The sequence below is a fragment of the Catharus ustulatus genome, chromosome 13 (assembly GCF_009819885.2).
Source record: "Catharus ustulatus isolate bCatUst1 chromosome 13, bCatUst1.pri.v2, whole genome shotgun sequence".
NCBI classification, from domain to species: Eukaryota; Metazoa; Chordata; class Aves; order Passeriformes; family Turdidae; genus Catharus; species Catharus ustulatus.
In genome coordinates, this window is record NC_046233.1 from 16,891,275 (window position 1) to 16,911,564 (window position 20,290).

Genomic DNA, 20,290 nt, shown 5'->3' on the forward strand with positions numbered 1-20,290 from the left:
GGATTGGAACACAGGCCAGTTCTGTTTCACATGTACACTCAGAAGTCTCCACAGTCGAGTCTGGTTCTCCCCCACATTGTTCTCTGGGCTATACAGCTACTTAGCTTTTCATACAATTAATTATCTGTGCATTGCCTCTTCAGTTCATCTGACAGCTTTCCTAACTAGTCCCAAATTTTGGGGCTGTGGGCCAGAGGAGACAGCAGCAAATCTGAAATACATCATCAATGTCATCATGTTCTGTTCCCCTTGGTGTGGGCAGAGTTGCAGGTGAGCTGATGAACCCCTGGTTTGTGCAGGAATTCAGTTTAAGAATAAATTGGGATTTCTTTTTGTACTCTGTATGCCCAGGACTGGGAGCTGGAAGTTCCTGTCCTCCTGACTTCTCCAGATGGCCTTTCTGAGGAGATCTGAGTTTCTCTGCTGTAGAATGTTAAACTTTGACCACCACAGAGCCCCTGTGCAAGTTTTTCATATTTAATCCAGTTTTTGAAAGAGCAGAGTAATTCACTGCACACATTACCAGCAGATACTGGGGATACACTTCAGCAGTTTCTGTGGGAAAATGCAAATGACAGGAGAAAAAGACAATCACACTAGACTTTCATGTAAATAGTTTAATTATATTTCAATGCTTTAAAACACAGAAACACTTGAATTAAATTACATCATAATGCTTCTGCTAAATTATACATCCAAGAACTTAGAGGAGGTGCTAGGGAACTAAAAGAATACTCCAGTCTGAGCCCAGCAATTACCCATAATATTCTTTTAGTCTTACAGTCTTCTTTACTCTAAGGGCAGTCATCACAGGACAAAGCCTACCACCACAGGGACAATGTCTCAGGAGAATTCCTCTGTAGCTGTGTTTGTTGTGCTGCAGCACATGGAGCTGGGAGAAGGGCACACACTGGCCTCACACATTGAAGGACCAGCTCAGCTCACACTTGCTTTTGTGGAGTTTAAAACAACACCTCCTAAGAGTTCTGGGGAAAATCCAGTAATGTAAGACAGCTGGACACCCCTACTGCCCTGTGCATCCCTGTGCTGCTGCAGTGCAGGGACAGGGGACAGGCAGTGAAGGGAGAAATCAGATGTGTGGCTGTTCTCAGTGAGCACTTGCAGAAGTGTGTGTGTGTTTGTGTTGGGAGGTGTTTGTCTCTCAGCTGATTGCTGGGAAATACCCACAGACAGACTCCAAAATCTAAGGCTCTAATCTGCATTGCACTGAGTATTTGTACCTATGCACCTTCCTTCCAGCAGCATCCCTAGGGTCACACAGCAGCTGCCTGGGAGTGCCTCCTGCCAGATCTCCTGCCTATGAGACTGGGCTGTTTTCCACACTCCAATCCCTAATACTCCCAGGAATCAGCTGGATACTGAAAAATGAAAATAATTTAGCTCTGCAAAGCTGCCCTGAGGGAAGCTCTGTCAGTGGAAAAGGGAAGGGTGGGAAGGAGCTGTGCCCTGCGGGGGCACGGGCCCAGGAAAGAATGTGCATTTAATGAGTATGGGGAAAACAATCACACAGAAGAAGGAAAAAAAAATTTGGGAGAACAAAAACTAACTGGCAGGTCCAAACTTGCAACAAAGTATGTGCTACCTCCATTGCCACTCTGAAACAACTCCTTATATAAAGCTTTAGCTCTGCATTCAAATTTTGCCTTGCCCTGATTCCCTTTTAACTGGTGCTGTGTATGGAATAAAATCTGATTGACAAATGCCTGTAGCCACACAAAGATCAGGAGGTGATCAGGGCATGGCTGGGCACTGCAGCACTCCAGGCCAGTGCCCACCAAAAAGCTTGCAGCCAACAGGCCCCCATTGCACTGCCCCATGCCAAGGTGGCCAGAGACCCCTTTGCACACTCTTCCTTCTGCAGCCCTGAAGGATGCACAGGCAGAGAGAGGCTTTAGGGCTACAGGGAAACCCCTGGCTTACCTGTCTAGTCCCACCTACCTGTTCCTAGCAGGTAACTCGAGCAGAGGCTAACGCAAAGCTCTGTGTTCCCTTCAGCAGGAGGAAGAGAAGGCTCTGACTGCAGGTCCTGGCAGGTAAGGAAGTACAAACGAGCTGTTAGTCATCTCTGGGGGCAGACACTGGGCTGTTGTTGAGCCAATACATGTTTTTCCTATTTTAAAAGGAAGTATTTCTAAGCTTAATCTTTTCCTGGATAACACTCTGTACTGTAAAAACTTCCCTGAGCCAAAGCAGGAGGGAATAAATGGTATTGGAACCCTAGTTCTGCTCAACTCCTCTTTGTGGCCCAAGCACTGTTACTCCTAGCTCAGCAGCAGAGCTCATGTAGTTAGACAGTGACAGTCCCTGCCTCTAGCAGGTGTGAAATCCCCTCTGTCTATACAGCAGCTCTAATTTGGGATATTCAGCCACTTCCTCACTTGGTATCGGACAAATGGTCAGTGTTTCACAGCCAGTGAACTCCCTGTGCTTTAACATCACCCTGGTGCACATTTATCAGCAGCCACAGGCCTGGGAGGGGATAATCCTGTGGTTGTGCTCTCCCTGCTGTGCCCTAGGTCACCCCCCAGCTGGGGCAGGCAGCTCTCCTGGCTCAAAGAGGCTTTGCCACCAGTCCCTGGGCAGAGCTGTGGTCACTGCACAGAGACTCCATCACTTTCTTTGGGGCCTGGGCACAGAAACCCAGTGGAGAAGGTCTCTGAAATGTGCACCTCTCTCCTTCCCTCACCCAGAGAGACAGCTCTGTGCCCTTACAGGTTAATCTACACAAAACTGTCCCTAAGCACAAAGCATGGTAGGTGGTGTCAGGCAGTGCCAGCCCAGAAACTGGAGCTCAGGACCTTACAATGGTAACACAGACACCAGAAAATCACCACTGCCCTTACAAAGGGTTTACTTCCCAGAGTGCTGGCACTTCCCGTGCCTGTTTGTAACACAAACCAACAGGTGACCAGCTGGGCTCAGTGGATCAGCCATGCTTGAGGGAAGTCACTGCTTTGTTGGCTTCATCCTTGTTCTGAGCAGGATCCTGGAGCAGGGCAGGTCCTGTCATGCATTGATGGCGTTGGCCACGTCGGTGAACACGAGGCGGCTGGGTCTCTGCAGGGCTCCCTGGCTCGGCAGCAGCACCTGCAGGGGAGCAGCACAGCTGAGAGCCAGCACTGCTGCCTTGGCTCAGGGCTCTGCTTGGGCACAGGCTGCACACTTGGAACTGCATTCACCCCTTCCAGGGGAGCTGCCTGGCTAACAAGGCATTAACAAGGCTGTGACAGGAAAATACAACAAGCTGGAGAATAAGTCAGCACATCCACGCCAGTTTAAAATCCCCACATCATTGGATTACTGGGTCTCACTATTTATATATACAAGGCAGCATGAAAAGGCTTGAGCTATCAAGGCAGCCTGGAAATGTGCCATTGCCAGAACTTGAGCTGTTGTTTTACACTCTTTTTGCACTGAATCTTCAAATTCTTCAATTCTACCCAAGCAAGAGGGGTCTGAGGTACCCTGCTGGTCAGTCCCTGGAGAGAATGATTCTGGTTTTACTGTGCTGAGATTGACTCTGGCATTAAAATTTCCCCTCTTTACTACCTCCAGGTAAGCCCTCTATGTGGATTAATAAAGCAATGTGATGTTGTCCTAGTATATGCTACTTGGAGGACAAGATCATTTGCTTTTATACACCACATTTCCTGCTTTTCCAAACCAGTATATTCCATATGTTGGTTATCTTTCATTTTCCAACATGTCTCCTTTGTGCTCTTTAGCAGGTTGAGAATGTCTCACTGTAAGTATTTTATAATTACAGTTGTATTTATTATTTCCTTTTGTCTTTTCTGCCCACACCAAGCTTGCTACAGATTTTCTGAAGGTATAAAGTGTGTGGAAACTGAGAACTATTTGGGAGAACTGCTCCTGGATGGGAAAAGCAGGGGATGACATAGACAACACAGAGCAGCTGGAGAGGAATGCATAAAAGGAAAGGTATGTCTGCTCCAAGGACAGGCTGTGTCACTGGGTAAGAGACACCTGTTCCAACCAACCCTGTGAAGCTGGACCCAAACAATGGTGAGAAGTCCTTCTTTAATTTCTTCTACCTCTTGTTACACTGGGCAGGAGAGACCCTCCTGTCAAAGACCTGCCTGACTCCTCAGTCCACCCTAAGCACTCCAAAATGCTCAAGTCTCCAGGGCTGGCAGAGATGGGGAAGTCCTGAGGCCTTACATGGCTTCCTACCCAGCAGCCCTACAGAATCCCCTTGGCCCTGTAAGAAAGCAGTGCAGGCAGCAGTGGCTGCAGTGACACTCATGGGGTTGTGCCTACCTTGCTCTGTGATGCCTGGGAAGATGCTGCATCTCGCCCATGTTCCAGCAGCTCCTGCTCCAGCTCATCCTGTTCCTCGGTGGGATCGAAGTTGTACATGGGCATGAGCTGGTGCCGTAGCTTCTCCAACCTGCCCGTGGGAGGGGAGGGAAAGGCTTGGTTGAGAAGGACAGGGCTTAGGCTGCTTCCCCACCCCACTGCTGAGGCTTCTTTCTGCAGGCTGCTTCTCCTGCTGAACAAGGATTCTGCTCCTGTGGCTCTTGCTGGATGAGGCCAACAACCTACTACACACAGCTGGCAGGCATGGAAAACACCCAGAGTGCATTTACAAAGATTAATTGCCATCACTAATCTATGTTGGCAGACATTTACACACACAGGAATCAGGATTTAAGTTTCTGCAGACCTTAAAAGATTAGGCTTTATGTGGAGGGACAAAAGAAACAGTGGAGCATACTGGCTTGGCATTTTGTGACTTTTCCCCCTGTCCCTCTGCCCACACCAGCCCATCCTGCCATGTCACAGTCTGCCAGCAGCAGTTCACTTCAAGCACCAGTGGCCTGAGAGTACTTTAACTCTGGGGCTGAAGTACAGAAAATTAAACAGAAAATAATAAACAATAAATAGAAAATAGGAAAGAGATTCTCACAGGGGGCTGATGCCTGTGGACACTGTTCCTACTCTTGTATCATTGCTCCAAGAGACAGAGCTATGAATTATTACTCAAAGGGTCTCCTCAGAGATGGATAATGGATGGGGTGGCTCCTGGGAAAACACTGAGTCCTGCCTTTGGCTATAGCTGAGTTTTGGAGTAGAAGGAAACACACATGCAGTTACTGGCAGTGTCACCACAAATATCTATTTTGGCAAGTGTTAGGATGACACATTATTCCCTTGCTTTATGGGCTTACCAGCACAACCATTACCTCCAGCAGTGCTACTTCCACAGGCCAAGCACTGGCTGCTCCTGCAGCAGCACCCAGACCTGGGCTTTGGGGCTGGGCTGAGAAATTTTACAGTGGGCAGCAGCACTTTGTGGAAGTTTGGGGCCTGGCTAGGCCTGTGCCAAGGAGTCAGGGAGGGAGGAGGTACCACAGGTTATGGATCTTCACCCAAGTCCCTGCTGTGAGATGGAAGAATCAATATATGATTCTCCTCCCGTGCTCCTCTCATCTCTATTTTCAGCCAGGAGCTTAGCAAGAAAATTAAGACATTAACTCCTGGGCTGAAGCATCTCTGTGCTGCTGCCAGTTGCTGTCACTGCCTGGGCTGCCAGAAAACACAGGAATCTGGGAATGGCTGAAACCTGAGATCCACACCTTTCATGATGGACTTTCCAGCTTCTTTATATATCCATAACCCTCTCCTCTGTTTTGATGCATCTCATAGGTGAAGTGTGATAAGTTTGCAGGATCCCTGACTTCCTTCTGCTCAGTCTTATTCTCCTTCCAGAGCTGTGGAGCTTTGCACTGTGGTGTCAGAGGGATGCCCAGTCCCAGGAGGGCAGTGTCCCAGCCTGGGTCACACTATGCTCTCACACAGCTACTGCTTACACTGTCTCTTGAGCTCACTCTGCATTTTTAAGCACTGAATTCCCTTCAGCCAGTAACAGATCTTACCTCTTCCTCTTCCTGATATACAGAACCTGAAGGAGAAAAAGAAGCATCATTACAGCAGTCCCAGTAGGATGGGGAATAGCTGAGAAGAGAAATTTTGGGCACACAGGAAAGAAGTAGAGAAGGTTGTTGTCCCTGTGCACCAAAGTGAGGGAAGGGAGAAGTGACAACAAAAATGACACTTCATATGCATCACAGTGAGCTTGGCAGCACATGTCTGACACTAAGTGCTCAGTGGCCTGTTGTTAGGTGTGTTAGTAGGAGTAAGAGTATTAGGTGTATTATCAGGTGTAGCTCAGCACATTTCTGTGGCTTCAGGACATATGTTGCAATTTAAGAGTGGATGAAAAAGCTTCCCTTTGTGGTTTTCATGGGTAGGTTTCCTACAGAGCAGAAGTGCTGCTACCCCCTCCCCAGAACAAAGGGAAGAAGCAAAGAGGGAGGGCATGCTCAGGGACTTGCCTCTGTCAGCCTGTGCTGGGAAGAAAGGGAGGCTCTGGGCCTCCTCAGCCTTGTTCTGGGAACTACGGATGCTGGATGCTGCTCTTGGGAACGTTTGACCGTTTCCAGGTTTTCTTAGGGGCTTTTGTAAAACTCCTCCTGGGGCCTGCAATGAAATTTTGCAGTAGGCTCCTCTGATGGCTGTATTACTGAAGCCCTTCCTCATACAAGGAATGGCAGCTTGCTGCTACCTTCTGTTGTCTGTTGGCAGGGAAACGATCTGGTTACATGAAAGGAGAGCTGCAGCCCTCGTACTGCCCATGGTGGGCCCAGAACCAGGGTTTCTGAAAGCTTCTGCCCACAGCATTAATGGCAAGGTTAGTGCCAAACACACCAAACCCTCAAGGACTGATACCCAGCATGCAGAACCTTGGAAATGTAGTCCAGGGTGAGTCTTGCTGAGATGGATTCAGGCCACTTTAATTCAAAAAGAATTACCCCATGTCCACAGGGGAGACTAATATGGTTTCAACAGTCTGCTTGAAAAGTTAATATGGATAAACATTCTTGTGGGGCCCAAGAGAAGGTTTAAATCAATGCAGCTGTTCCAGGTAACAAGTCAGAACAGAATCTGCTTTTTTTTCCCTTTTAATTGAATTTTGTAATGCTATTAAAAACAAATAGTGATACCACATATGGCTGCTCCTAGGCCTGCTGAGCATCCCATTTGGACCAGACCTCAGGGAGACTGCAGACATACTGGTGCACTTGATAAAGGCCTTAAAAAGAAAGGAACCTCAGGAACTATCAGTTCCCAGCAGTTTTGGGTAAGATTTTAATAGAATGTAAATAAATTATTCAGTGCAAATCAGTCCTAGAACTTCTAGCCACCCTCCACCCTCAAGAGACAGGAATGTTTAGCTGGGCTCTCTTACCATTGCTACAGCCAACCCAATCACAGTAATGATCCCAAAGGAAAGCAGCATGGTGCTCATGCCAGGTCCAGTGCTGGCCATATCTGGGATTTTGGTGCTGTTGAAACTGGTAGTCTCAGGGCTTATGGTGGGTGTTTGTGGTACAGTCACATCCAGAGCTGTCCCTGGCTCTGGCTTGGCCATAGTGGGGGTGCTGTGATGCAAGTCATGCACAGGGGGTGAGCTGGAGCTCATCCTGCCAGCTCTTGGTAGGTCCTGTTACCAAGCTGTTGTCCTCTCCCATCAGCTACAGAAGTGCAAAGCTGCCCTTCCAGTCGAGGGCCTTCACCAGAGACCTCTCCTGCAGCATCAGCACTGATGGGTTTTCTTTGGGGTAGAAACCACACTGGACTCAGCCTAGGAGAGAATGAGAACAAATGAACTGTGAGGCTCTTGGAGACAGGCACAACCTTCCCCACAGTTCCTCAATTCACCAGCAGTTCTTGAATGCCTGCTCAAAATAAGAAAAACGTTTTTTGAGCATACTGAGAGCACCCCCAGTCATGCCTGATTCAGAGTTAGGGATAACTCTCCCCTCACTACTCCAGCTCTGCCTCCTTGCAGTCACTTGGAGATCTGTGTGGGGACAACCTCAGAACCCCTGTCTCCAGTGTGCCCCAGGCTGAACCAGGTGGTCTCCATCTGCTCCAGCATACAGCATTTTCCTGCTTCTGTCTCCTCCATTTTTGGAAAGTTGCATTGATCCCCTTATCAGTGGGAACATACCCAATAAAATGACACTCAGCTGTGAGGCATCCATATCTCAGGATGCTTTTTATTGCATCCACAGTAGGAGTTCCCTCTTGTGCTGAGTCCCTGCACTATCCACTGGCCCACTGCTGCTCATCCCATGTGCTCTGGAAAAGGGTGGGTTTCATCAGTGCTCAATCTGAAGACACAGAGTATTTCTCAATCCCTCATGAAACCACCCACTCAAGCTTAGTCACGCACTGGCAATTATCAATATTAATTTTAAAATTAGTCCGATTTTGGTTTCTAGTTGTGAAATTTGATAGATCTGTTCATGCTGAGAACATGAAAGGCTTTAATTGGTTCATATTTCTATTGTGCAAATGATCAAGAGTTGCAAAACACCATGGGATGAGCCCATGGGAAGTATTTGCACACTTGGTTTATAAAAGCACTGTATGTAACTTTAGGCTTCCCTGAAAACGCAGCTACCTCTGGAGCTGAGCTGACCTGAGAAATTCTGTGGCAGTTCTCTGGTAGCTTCACTGAAGTTTAGCAGACATTACATCTCTGGGCTGGAATGCAGCTGGGACAGAGGGGTTAGTGAGCTCTGAACAGAAAAAGATGTGCCTGCAAAGAGGAACGAGCCATTGTTCTGCTCCACTCTGTTCCATTCCAGGCAGGGTTACTGTGCAGTTCCCACAACTTTGGTGCCCTCCTGCTGTCCACAACTGCAGGAAGCAGCATGATCAACATCTGCCACTAACAGCTGGAACAGAGAAACCACCCCAGCCAAGAAGCAGCAGGCTCTGCTGTGGTCAGTCAGCAGCTGGAGCAGTCACCTCGACCTGTCCTGCAGCTCCCCGAGCAGGTAAATGCCTTGCCACATATGCAGGGTCTGCCTCAGCCCCCTGGAAACAACTTTGTGAAGCAAAGGGAAATTCTGAAGTGCCTGGGAGACTGTGGGAGCTGTCAAACTCCCTGGAGTTTCCAGAGAAATGTGAATAATAACAGTTCTGCTCTGGTCTCTCCTAACATTGTGCTGGATCACAAGTTCATTTTAGCTGAAGGGGACTGTGCCCTTCACTGACCATTAAGCCCTGCACTCTGCTTACACCACAGGGCACCTGGACTTCTCCAGCCATTACTGACCCCAGCAGAGCTCAGGTGTAGTGGACACTTGGGCACAAAGATGGGAAATTTGAAATCAGGGTCACAACAGCAGCAGCACCAGCCCAGCAGGGAAAGGGAAGGAATTATTGAGCAGATCGAGCAGCTGCTCAGGCATAATCCATCAATTTGTGCTATTCAGGGAGACTTTCCATAATGATAATACCCATTTTTAAAAAAGTCCCTACCAAGGAAATAAAAAGTGGAAAAAGAACCTAAGTGAAAGGAGTGAAACAGGCTCAAGGGCTTTGCACAGTATGGCTCTAGATCTTGAACAGCTCCTAAATTTTGGAAACAAAATGAGTCAGGCCTTCAACTGAATGTGGTGTCAGTTCTGAAAAACCAAAAAAGGCTGAGTTAAAATGAGCCAGCTGGAAATCTGGTTGAGGGAGAATGGGACCTCTTTTTCTTGCTCTTGTTGTCCTTTCATGCTGAAGGATTTCCAGGCCCACAGACCTAGCTCCAAAAGCAGTCCTGTGTGAAAGGTTCCTGACCTGGCTTAGACAACCACTTCCAAGTTCACTTAGGGCTGTTTCTGCTCCCCAGCTCTCCCAGGTCCAGACTGCAGTCAGATAGGGATGCTGAGTGCAAGGGTGGCCCAGGGCTCACACTTACAGGGCAGAGCTGGGGTAGATCATCTTTCCCCACCACCTTCCTTTCCCAGTTGTCACCCTGGTGCTGGAAGTTTGAGCTGGGCACACTCCAAGCCTCTGATGGCAGCTGTAAGGCCGGGGACAGCTGCAGGTTCCAGCATAGTCCATGCACAAATAGAACAGAAGAGGAACCAGATCCTCAGCTGCTGCCAGCTGGCATTGTTCCACTGCCTGCACCATGAGAGCTCCTCACACAGCCAGGGCTGCTCTGTGCTGGGCTCTGCCAATAAGGAGAACACGTTTGTTTCTCTCCCAAGCCAGCATTTCCAAACTGATCTCTGATAGGTGCTGCTCATTTCTGAGATGCAGAAAATTGTTTTGGGCCCCACGTTGAGCCTTTTCTGAAGTCTTGGTTTTAATCTCTCTGTGCTGCTGTTTCATTTTGGGTGTGACAGGAACAGAGATTTGTGTCACAGGGATGAAGATGGGTCAGAGGGTCTCTGGGTGAAGAATAATAACAAGTACAGTTTCTGCATTAGTTCAAGATGAAGTATCTCTAGTAACTCAGCACTGCAAGCGGCACTGTGTTGCTGCTGGCAACGGGATGTGGTTTCCCGGTGGGTGAACTTTTGGCTTCCCCCCACTCTTCTCCAGCGCTGCCCAGGCTCCGGGGAAGCCCCGAGCGTGTGGCCGCTGCCCCGGAGCTCCCCGGCTGTCACCGTCCGCTGTCCGAGAGGGGCACGGTGCCATCCCAGGCACAGCGACCCCCCCGGCAATGTCACCGCCCTCGGACCCCGCTCGGACACACACTGCAGTAACAGTGCCCGCCCGATGCCCTGCGGGCCGTGCCACCCACCCTGCCCGGGCTCCATCCCTGCGGGCCTCCTTCCCCATCCCGAGGAGAAGTTTCCAGGCGAATAACGGGGTTCGGGGCCCTTCCTGCTGCCCAGGCGGCACCGCTGGCTCACAGCCGGCTCCCCGCTCGGCGCTGCCGCCGGGCCCACCCGGGACACGGCCGAGAGGCCGCGGAGCCCCGCAGCACCCGCGGGAGGGACGGGACGGCGCAGCCGGACACCCCCGCGGCCCGGCCCGGCCCACCCCTCCCCAGAAGCGCCCCCCGCGCCGGGGCGGCCAGGCCGCACTTACTGCGCGCTCCCGCCGAGGCGTGCGGTCCCCCCGGGGCGCGGGCGCAGCGGCCGCCGGGGGCCGCGCCCGGGGCCGCGGGGGCCGGGCCGGGCCGCTCGGCTCCGCGCGCACCGCCGCTGGCCCCGCCCCCCCGCACGCCGCCCCAGGCCATTGGCCAGCGCTCGCGGGGCTCCCTTCGCGATTGGTCGGCTCGGCTGTCACTCATGCGCGCGGCTGCGGCGGGCCGGGGATGCGCTCAGGAGGGGCTGCGTGCGCGGCTGCTCCTTCGCGGCCCTGCCGCGGGACGGGAGGCGGCTGCCCACGGCCCTGGTCGCCGAGGCGGCCGGCAGTGCCCCCAGCCCCACTGGGAGCCGGCTGGGCTCCCGGCCCCCGAGGGAGGTGCCTGTGCCCCGGCCGCGCCGGGAGCCATGAGGTGAGGCGTCGCTGTGCGCGCGCTCGCCTCAGAGCAGCCCCGGGCCCGTTCTCGCCCCCTCAGGAGAAGGGAGCCCCCGGCCGTGCTCATGGTGGTGCATGGGAAAGCTGAGGCTGCGAGAGGAGCCGTCTCCGGTCCCGGCGCTGCTCGTACGGCTCGTTCACGGGTCGGCAGCTCCTGGCTGCCCTCCCCGGTGCGGCCGGGGCTGTGCGGCCCTGGCTCAGCCGGACACTGACAGCAGCTGGGACGGGACTGGGACAGTGCGAGCTCCAGCCCCGATCAGGCCTGTGAGTGTGGCAGGGCCTTTCCACAGCCACCTGTGCACGTGTGAGGCTGCAGGGACCAAACCGCGAGACTGCAGAGGGGAAAGGAAATCTGCTTCCTACCTGTGTGCAGACAGGTATTTGTACCGAGACGTAGCATGCAGGGATATCACATCAGTAGCTGGACTCTTTATTAAGAGAGACAAGGAGCCACTGGAGACGGTCCAGCAGAGGGCAACAAAGATGAAGAAGGATCTGGAGTGTGTGTCTTATGAGGAGAGACTGCAGGACTTGGGCCTGTTTAGTGCAGAGAACTGAGAGAGGATTTCATTAGTGCGTATAAATATCTCAATAGAGGTTGTCAAGAGGGTGATGCTCAGCAACAGGATGAGGAATAATGACCGTAAATAAAACACATGAAGTTTCACCTCAACATTAGGAAGAGGTGAACTTTACACTGACAGTGGCAGGGCACTGGAATAGGCTGCTCAGGGGTCTCATGGAGTCTCCCTCTCTGGAGGGATGCTATACCCACCTGGCCATGTTCCTGTGTCACCTTGGTTGGGAAGTTGGGCTGGATGATCTCCAAAGGTCCCTTCTAACCCCTAATTCTGTGACTGTGCAAATTATTTCAACCATGGGCCAATTAAAGTCTTCTCTGCTTCCCTTAGAATGCTAATGGTCATTAATGTTTTATTCTTTTAGTGTTTCTCTTGTAGCAGTAAACAGGGACTTGGAGTAGGAAGCTTCCCAATTAAGTACTGTAGCTGATAGATTTTACATAAAGGCAAATTTTCATGGGGGCTGTTTGTCTGCTGAGAGTAATGCAGATGGTAAAAAGGGGATTCTTGGGCTCATAGAGCATCCCTCCCTTTGCCAGGAGGTAGCTGGTAAGACAATCTGGAGATCTTTGCTGCAGGGTATTCCTTCTGCTGCTTCCCTGGGCTGTGTTTGATTTTACAAAGGAGGGCAGTGGAGGCCTGACTGTTGCAGGGTTTTCCTGTGCAGCAGGAGCAGGGCTGTGATGCCAGTGTCTGCCAGTCTGGGGCTGAGTTGGTCTCCCCATCTCTCCCTGCAGCAGCATTCCTAGGGGGCAGCTGCCGGTTGCTCAGGGGAGGTATTTAATTGTTTGTTTGGTGATTTTTTTTTTTTTTTTTTTTGAGAAATTTGAGTAGAGGAGGTTGTGGCCTCTCTGAGACAGTGTTGAAAAGCAGCCATCAATAGAGGAATGGCAATGAGTGCTCAGGGAAAACCCAGAGCTGCTCCAGGGACTGTGAGTCAGAAAGGAGAGGGGCCTTCATTTCTCATGGATCACAGCAGGAAGATGTTGTTGTTCTGTTTGTCTCGCACAGTTCCAAGTGTGATACGCAGCAGCTGTTTTGTAAGGTTTCATTTCCTTTGTCTCCTGCAGTCATCTTGTTTGTTTTCATTCCCTCTCTGTCTGGCTCTGCCTCTTCTCTCCTTTAAGAGACCGACTTCCCTTTAGCATGCTTTGCTCTTTCTGCCCTTTCCATCTTTCGAGTGTTTGTCTTCCCTCTAGTACGTTGTGAGGTTTTCTCCTTCCCCTGCTCTTAGCAGTTCAGCTCTGGCTCTGTGGCCTCTTGTTTGCCCTCTGGGCATGGTGACAGTGTGAAAGACCCTTGATCCATGAAGTCCAGGTCTTCTGTGAGCATCCCTGCCAACCTCTAACGTGTGGTTTATGAACAGAGAGAGGAATAAAAGAAATAACCTCGTAGAGACTGATGGCCTTCCTGCAGGGACACCAGGGTGAGCCACCTGTGGGGTGGAGATGAGAGCCAGGGGCTGGAGCTGAAGGTTGGTGTGTCAGTGGCTTTCTGGGCCCAAGGAGAGCTGTGCCTGTGTATAAGCAGCTCACTTCTGCCCTGCCATGGGTATGGACTGGCCTCTGCAGATTGGCTGCTCTGGAAAGAAGTGGGTTCTGGTTGCTTAGCTGTCACATGAGTCTCTTTTGGGGTAGTCCTTTGTTATGGTACAGTGTGAGTAATTGGTTTTGTACTTGTGGGCTTGGATTAGGGCAAACAGTCTGCTTTCTGTCACAGGGGAACCTGTTATTTAGTAGCCTGAGGAATTCACACTCTTCTCTTGCCTTGTTTTCTAGCCTAGAAGAGCTGCAAGTACTGTCCTGTGGAGAACTCACTGACTGCTCAGCTGGTGCTTAGCCAGGGACTTGTGGTAGCACCAGGTGAATCTCAGCGCTGACAGATCAGTAGGTGGCAACAAGGAACGCATGTGGAAGCCAGAAACTTCGCCACAATGAGATGCCTCACCCATCCACTGCTCAGGAGGTTGTTGAGCCTCCCTCCTCAGTGTGTGCCAGAGCGAGGGACTCTGAGTAAAGGTGCTGTCCTCAGTCCAAAGCATTTGTTTCTGAGGCAGAGTTGCAGTGCAGGACCTGGGCTCGTGACTGCCACTGATATGGTCAACTATTGGCAGAAGGTGTTTGAGACAAATGGGATTCCTGAAGCACAAGAATCCAGTCAATACATTGTGTCATTTGTCCTGGGAGCAAAAACAGTTAAGTAATAGGAAAAGAACAAGGTCTATGTGTGCTTCTCACTTTTTCATTTTGATTGCATCTCTTACCTTTTTATCTCATTTAGAGGTAGTAGACTTATCCTCCCTTAGATGGCATTGTGGGTGAGGCGTAATTTATTATTGCCAGTAGAACACTCAGGGGTCTCTTAGAAGCTCTCTTTAGCAGACACTGAAGTGTAATATAAACATCCACCCTGACTTGCCTGATGAAGTGATTCTTAATTTTAATTGTTATTATGAACCTCAAAAAGTAGAGAAGAACAGTTGTAAAGGTTTGTTTCTAAACATGCAGATAGGTTCTTCTGATTGTTCTCCAGCTGGTTTCCAGCAGTCACAGGCAATTGTGTTTGTCAGCATCCTGTGTCACCCTGGAGAGTGCCCTTGGCAGGGTGGCAGAGGACCCTCCAGTGGCACAGGTGGGCAGGTCTTAAAATGACTTTGTCTTCAGTTTCAGAGCCTGGATTCCAAAAGCCTCCACACTCCACTTACAGTGCTGCAGCAGGAGCAAATCCAGCAGCTGAGCCACAAGCGGCTACAAAGGTAGGAGCATCCTCCTGTACCTGTTCCTTTGGAGGGCTTTCCTTCAGCCTAGAAGCAACCAGGAGAATGGCAGCAGGGGGAAGGCAGCTCAGATGTCAAGTAACTGTGCTGTGGTGGTCTCTCATCTCTCATGGTGATTCACATGAAGAGGCACAACTTGTCCACCTGCAAGGCCACTGTCCAGTTGGTCAGGCACCAATCTGTCCTGGTGCATGAGGTCATTCCTCCCCAGTTTATATGATTTCATATTATTCTTTGCTGAATTTTATGAGATTCCTGCCAGCCCATTTCTCCAGAGGTCTCTCTGAAAACCCATCTTCCCAATTAATTCTCTGTCACTGCAGGCATGCCAAGGGTGCTCTGTCCCTTCACCCAGACCATTAAGGTGTTACAGGATATTGATCCTGGGGTACTTCACTGGGAATCAGCCTTCAGCTGAGCCTTGTGCTACTGAAATAAGCCTTCCAAGCCTGACAGTTCAGTCAGTTTTGAGCCCACCTCATTTATCCAGTCTGTACTGCATCAGCTTGTATGTGAGGATGTCCTGGGAGACAGTGTCAGAGCCCTAGGCAAAGTCAAGAGGTGTTTCTGATGCATGAGCTGGTCATTGTGTCATGGGTCGCTATCAGCTCACTCAGGAATGATTTCCCCATTGTAAATCCATGCTGACCAGTCCCAATCACCTTCCTGCGCTTGGCCTCAAGGAGTCTGTTCCATCACTTTCCCTGGTGTCAAGGTGAGGCTGACTGACCTGTAGCTCCCAATTCCAGTGCTTGATAACAAGCTGGGCTGTGGGAAGGGAGCTGCCCCTGCTCCCACACGCACACAGCTCATGCAGTTGCTGGCCCTGGGCAGGGGTTGTGGTTAGCAATGAGCTAAGCGTGGCACGAGAGCGCCTCTGGTCACCCAGAGCAGTCCCAAAGTGTTCACTCTCCTTTTGCCTGCTGCAGGATGCCAGTGCAGTACGTGCTTGGAGAGTGGGACTTCCAGGACCTGACCCTGAAGATGAGACCCCCAGTATTTATTCCACGGCCTGAAACAGAGGTATGAATGTGGGGAATGTGCTGGGGGCGGGCTTGGATGTGTGTTACGTGACACAATACAATCAGGGTATTGTTGGGATGGCGTCCTGAATGTTGTGAGGCTGCAGGGATGAGGAGATCAGATCACTTCTTTTAGAACAGGGGTGATTCAAAGCTTGTGATGTGGAACTGATGTTGGTAACCTTTGCCTCCTGCACCAGAAGAAGGGATGTTGCAAGCTGATGTATCCCTTAATTACACGGAAATCAATTGCCATTGGTGGAAGGATGTGGCTTTGCTTTCCTTAGTTCTGCTATAGTAAGGACTCCTGAGAAGTTCAAAATATCTGCTGCTATATCCCAGTGGCTTAGTGCATACAGGAATCTAAACATTGTCCAGAGGTTGCCAGCAGAGGTAGCCTAGCTTTCACTTTCAGCACATGGGCCATCCTAGCAAGGAAGCTTTGTTTACTCGTCCTCAGGAGGGCTTAGGATTTGTGAGGTGAGTTTTTTGTTTTTTGTTTTGGATCAGTTTGGGGTTTTTTACCTTCTGAGTATTTGTTTTCTTTTGGATCCTGTGTTAACTTTGGGAAATGAAGTCTTCTTACTTTGTCCATTTATGAGTCCCAGAAGCTGAAACCTGTTTAGTCTAGTAGTAATTTCTTCAGTTGTTTGCCTGTTATAATGTGCCAAAGTTAAACAAAAATGTAAGGACGAAGACAACCTATGTTTCTATTGTGCCCTTTGAGGAAAAGGGTGCTACTGAAATCCATGTGGGGGTTCCAGAGCATTTAGTGGGAATCAGCACAGCTACAACATACACGTCTTCTCAAGTCAGAGAGAGGAGGAATATTTAGAACCAGAGTCTTGGTTTGGTGTGGGGCATCAGCAGCACGTCATGGAGAATCTGCTGAGCCCTAAATCATAGTGCTGACACTTGTGCCCAGAGAGGTTGAGAGCTCTCTGCCTGGTCTGGGTTTGATCATTCCATGGTGGTTGAATTTGGCAATGGAACTCCAAAGAATAATTTTGCCAGTTGGAGCCAGCAATGGTTGGCTTTGTTATTGTCAACAGTACTTCTGCTCTGGGTGATTCAAGAGAGTATTTCCAACCTTCAAATCCCAATTAGTTCATGGATGTAGTGGGAGCATTGGAATCAGGGAGAACTTGAATGTTCTGCAAGTCAAAATATCTGCTGGTGAGGCTTCCTCTGGAGCTGTGCTCTGGTTGTCCCCATGCAGTGCCAGACTCAAAACAAAAACCTATTGTGTGGAGTGGAAGCTGGGCTAGCCAGTATTTGAGAATGTTGTTAATTGAGCCCACATGCCTGATTTTGGTAAAAGCATCTCTGCTGGCCCAAACTGGAGTGCCCTGCTGTTTGAGACCACTTAACATACCCTGTGCAAAAATGGAGTGTAAACAGCTTAACCCAAACCTTATCTCTGGCAAAACTTTATTTGTTGTGTTACTTAACTTCCTATGAAGGTACAAGCATATTTATTACAGAAGACCAGAAGTTTATGATAATGATTCAGGAGTGGAGCTCTGTGGGCAGTGGAGAGTTTGCTTGTGATATGCTGGGGAGATTCCTGTGACAGGAGAGCCATGGGGACAAAATCCAGCTACTCAGCAGCATGTGGCAGGACATGGCTGTAGAGTGGTGCTGCTTCCAGGAGCTGTGTCCTGTGTGTAACCTGTGCACAGAGTGGTGTCCAGATCATTTCCTTCTGCTGGAAGGAAAGATTGGTCATCTCTGACTTTGTGTGATGTGTTTAGGTTGGGCTTTGTTTTGTTTCATCAGAGTAATTTTTTGCAGCTTTCACTGGACTTGAAAACTACCATGGAAATACCTACTTTCAGAGATGTTAAAGTTCATTGCACCTTTTGCTTTCTTTTTGTTTAGAATTTGTATGCAGTGTTCTTAAAACCAGTGGTGCTGAAACTTTTCACCAGATAATTTCTGTAAATAATCATTGTTCATTAGGAAGCAGTTAATTGTTATCCCAGGTTCAAGTTTATCTGTGACTGCACACACAAGCCACATGTCTTGTTTTTGACTGAGAAAATGTGACTCCCTAAACTGACTCATTAGTGCAAATACACAGGCAGCTTCAAAATGTTCTTCCTAATTTTCTGTAAGTAGCTTCTGCAGGTGCTCCTATATGTTGACTGGAGTCTGAGAAGAAGGGGAGCCATGTTTATGACACATATGTTGTTTTCTGGTTGCAACAGAAAGGTTACAACTCTTGCTCTCAGCGCTTTGGGTAATGGCATGAAATTAAACACAGCATGAACCAAACCATGATTATTGTTTCAGGCCTGGGGACAGAGACACATGCAGAGAGAGAAGCTTCCTTGTCTGCTTCTTCCTGTGTGAAATTTGCCCCATGTCATCTATTTAGTTCTCTCTGGTAACTGAGCCCTCTCCTGTTCTCTCCCTCTGGGAATATTTTTGCAGCACATGTGGATTTGTTCTTCTGTTCCATGGGAATCCAGCTGGGGAGGGGACAGGCAGCCAGAAGTAGGCAAAGAGCAGCTCCTGTTCAAGCTCTGGCCTGCTGGGAGGAAAGCTTTGGAATGGCTGCTGTGAGTACTGAGTGGGTTTGTGAGGGCCTTTGGAACTCAGCATCCTCCCAGCTTCCCTCCTGGGGCACCAGAGCCAGGCTTCTGCAGTGAGGAGTGTCTGGACCAAAGTTTGGGGTGTGCACAGTGAATTATCTTTGTTAGGTGATTATTGTGATGTCAAGGCGTTCCTGTCTCAACAGTACTCCCTCACTATTAATGGAGAAGAAAGATCTTTTCCCAAAGCAAATATTTTGTTGAACTTATAAAATTTTAGAAGGCCTTGCTTTGGGAGAAACAGGACGAAGAGGAGGAGAATTGAGCCAGCCATGGATATGTCATTCCATTTTGTCCGGGTGACTGCAGGCTCTCTGATCCTCCCCATGGGTTCCTTGGGGTCAGTTTTGCCTTGGCACACCCGCCTGGTCCCCGCAGAGGGCGCTCCAGGCTCGCCAAGTTCCTGCTGCTTCGATTTCCCATCCCGTATCCCAGGATTTCTGGTGCTTCTCGGAAGGCTTAATTGTTCAGTGAAACAAAAATGGCCATCTTTGTGCCTCACAGATATTGATCCGGGCTCCTATAGCAGATGATGGGAGCAAAATGACAAGAGAAAAGATGGGTGTGGAAGGGTCCCTTCTTCTCTTGACAGTCAGCAGTTAAGAGCTGTTCTTAGCCAAAGCTGGATTTGGGGCCATCCTGCTTCATAACAGCAAATGGATCTGACCCCCACTGATTTGTTTAATCCTCTTTGGAGTCTGTCTGTGTCTAACCTCCCTGGCATCATGTGACAGCAAATCTTGTAGGTGGGAAAAGTGTATTCTTTGCTTCCGGTGCTGCCTGCTCATTTAAGCATAAAGGAAAACCTTTAGTTTTTACTGTGTAGCACTTAAATCATTCACTGCAGCATTTGTAATTTTTAGTTCTGTCTCTGTCTATTCTTTTTCCATCTGTGACTTTTAAGCTCTTTTGCTTGTTTCCCAAAATAGATTGTTTCTTTCCTGATAACATGCTTGAAACGTGAAGTCAGTGCTGTTTACTTGCACCTGCCTGTGGAATGGCATTCATTGTGTGGGGTGTTCTGTGAAAGCACTTGAGTCAAATATTGGCTCAGAGAAACACTTCATAAAGTTTAATTTCATTTAATTTCTAGATAAACATAATCATTAACCTTTCAAGAAGGTCCAGCACACAGAGAAGGGAGAATTTTCCCTTTCTGATCTGTGCATGCAAATAAACAGATTGCAGGGTGGGCCCTTTCTCTCTCCAGTGTTTTATGTCAAAGCAGTGACCTCTTCTGTTTCCAAACAATGCTGAAAGGAATCCTTTGATGCAGAAGTGCCCTTCCATTTCTCTAATTTCTTCACCACAGATGGATACTTCTTGGAAATGTCTAAAGGTCACAATGTCCAGTGAATACAGCCATTAATAAAGAATCAGGAGATTGGCTTTTTGTCATAGTTTTGCCTCTGAGCAGTTGTCTCTTCAAGGGAAGGCTACTTCCCCTTTCTGTGTAAAGGGCTTCCCAGTTTGGGAAGTGAGAAGGGTAGCAGTGCCCTGTCTTGACGTGGCCTAAGGTCCTTTCTTGAAATATGTGTAGACTTGTAGAAGGCATGTTAAACATAAATGCAGTAAATAAATGCAGTAGAGCATTATTTAATAAATCAAAAATTATCTGCTATCTGTCAAAACAGAGCTGTAAGCAAATGTGCTAAAGATGGAGCATTGTTGTTGTGCCTCACAGATCAGATTTTGCCCATATGACAGGCAATACTTCATCAGTGTGTTGGAGAACAATGTTTTCTGCAGGTGGGCTGTGGCACAGAGGCTGGGGAATGGAAATCATAAGGGGAGCCTTTTGTTGCTGCAGAGCAATTGGAATTGCCCTTTGAGCTAGGCACAAGTGTTTAATGGGATCATATAGAGACAAATAGAGCGGCCTGTGCCTTGTGGCTGAGGCACTTGTGCTGCCAGAGGGTCTTTGAGAAATATTTGGGATCTCCAGTA

At 49.2% G+C, this 20,290-nt stretch overlaps 2 protein-coding genes across 4 annotated transcripts in view; one reads left to right on the top strand and one right to left on the bottom strand.

Annotated features, from left to right (window-relative positions):
* Window positions 1-602: 602 nt before the first annotated feature.
* C13H3orf18 (chromosome 13 C3orf18 homolog) lies at window positions 603-10,995 on the bottom strand. Of its 2 annotated transcripts, none has more exons than XM_033071444.1 (5): window positions 10,933-10,995; window positions 7,295-7,690; window positions 5,922-5,947; window positions 4,303-4,432; window positions 603-3,108 (listed from the first exon to the last, which is right to left on the bottom strand). In XM_033071444.1, exons 2-5 carry the CDS (start codon window positions 7,526-7,528, stop codon window positions 3,028-3,030), a joined length of 471 nt encoding a protein of 156 aa, XP_032927335.1. In that variant the 5' UTR covers window positions 7,529-7,690; window positions 10,933-10,995; the 3' UTR covers window positions 603-3,027. The 2 variants fall into 2 exon arrangements, with proteins under 2 accessions (XP_032927335.1, XP_032927336.1); XM_033071445.1 differs by lacking the exon at window positions 10,933-10,995 and adding an exon at window positions 10,176-10,283.
* Window positions 10,996-11,214: 219 nt separating this feature from the next.
* HEMK1 (HemK methyltransferase family member 1) overlaps window positions 11,215-20,290 on the top strand; it is a 30,936-nt gene continuing 21,860 nt past the window's right edge. The window contains exons 1-4 of one of the 2 annotated variants that reach the window (XM_033071441.1): window positions 11,215-11,344; window positions 13,727-14,142; window positions 14,612-14,703; window positions 15,654-15,747. In XM_033071441.1, coding sequence (XP_032927332.1) covers window positions 13,882-14,142; window positions 14,612-14,703; window positions 15,654-15,747 — 447 coding nt within the window. In that variant the 5' untranslated portion in view covers window positions 11,215-11,344; window positions 13,727-13,881. Of the gene's footprint in view, window positions 11,345-11,388; window positions 11,632-13,726; window positions 14,143-14,611; window positions 14,704-15,653; window positions 15,748-20,290 lie in introns of those variants that run through there. The other variant, XM_033071442.2, reaches the window with a different exon arrangement.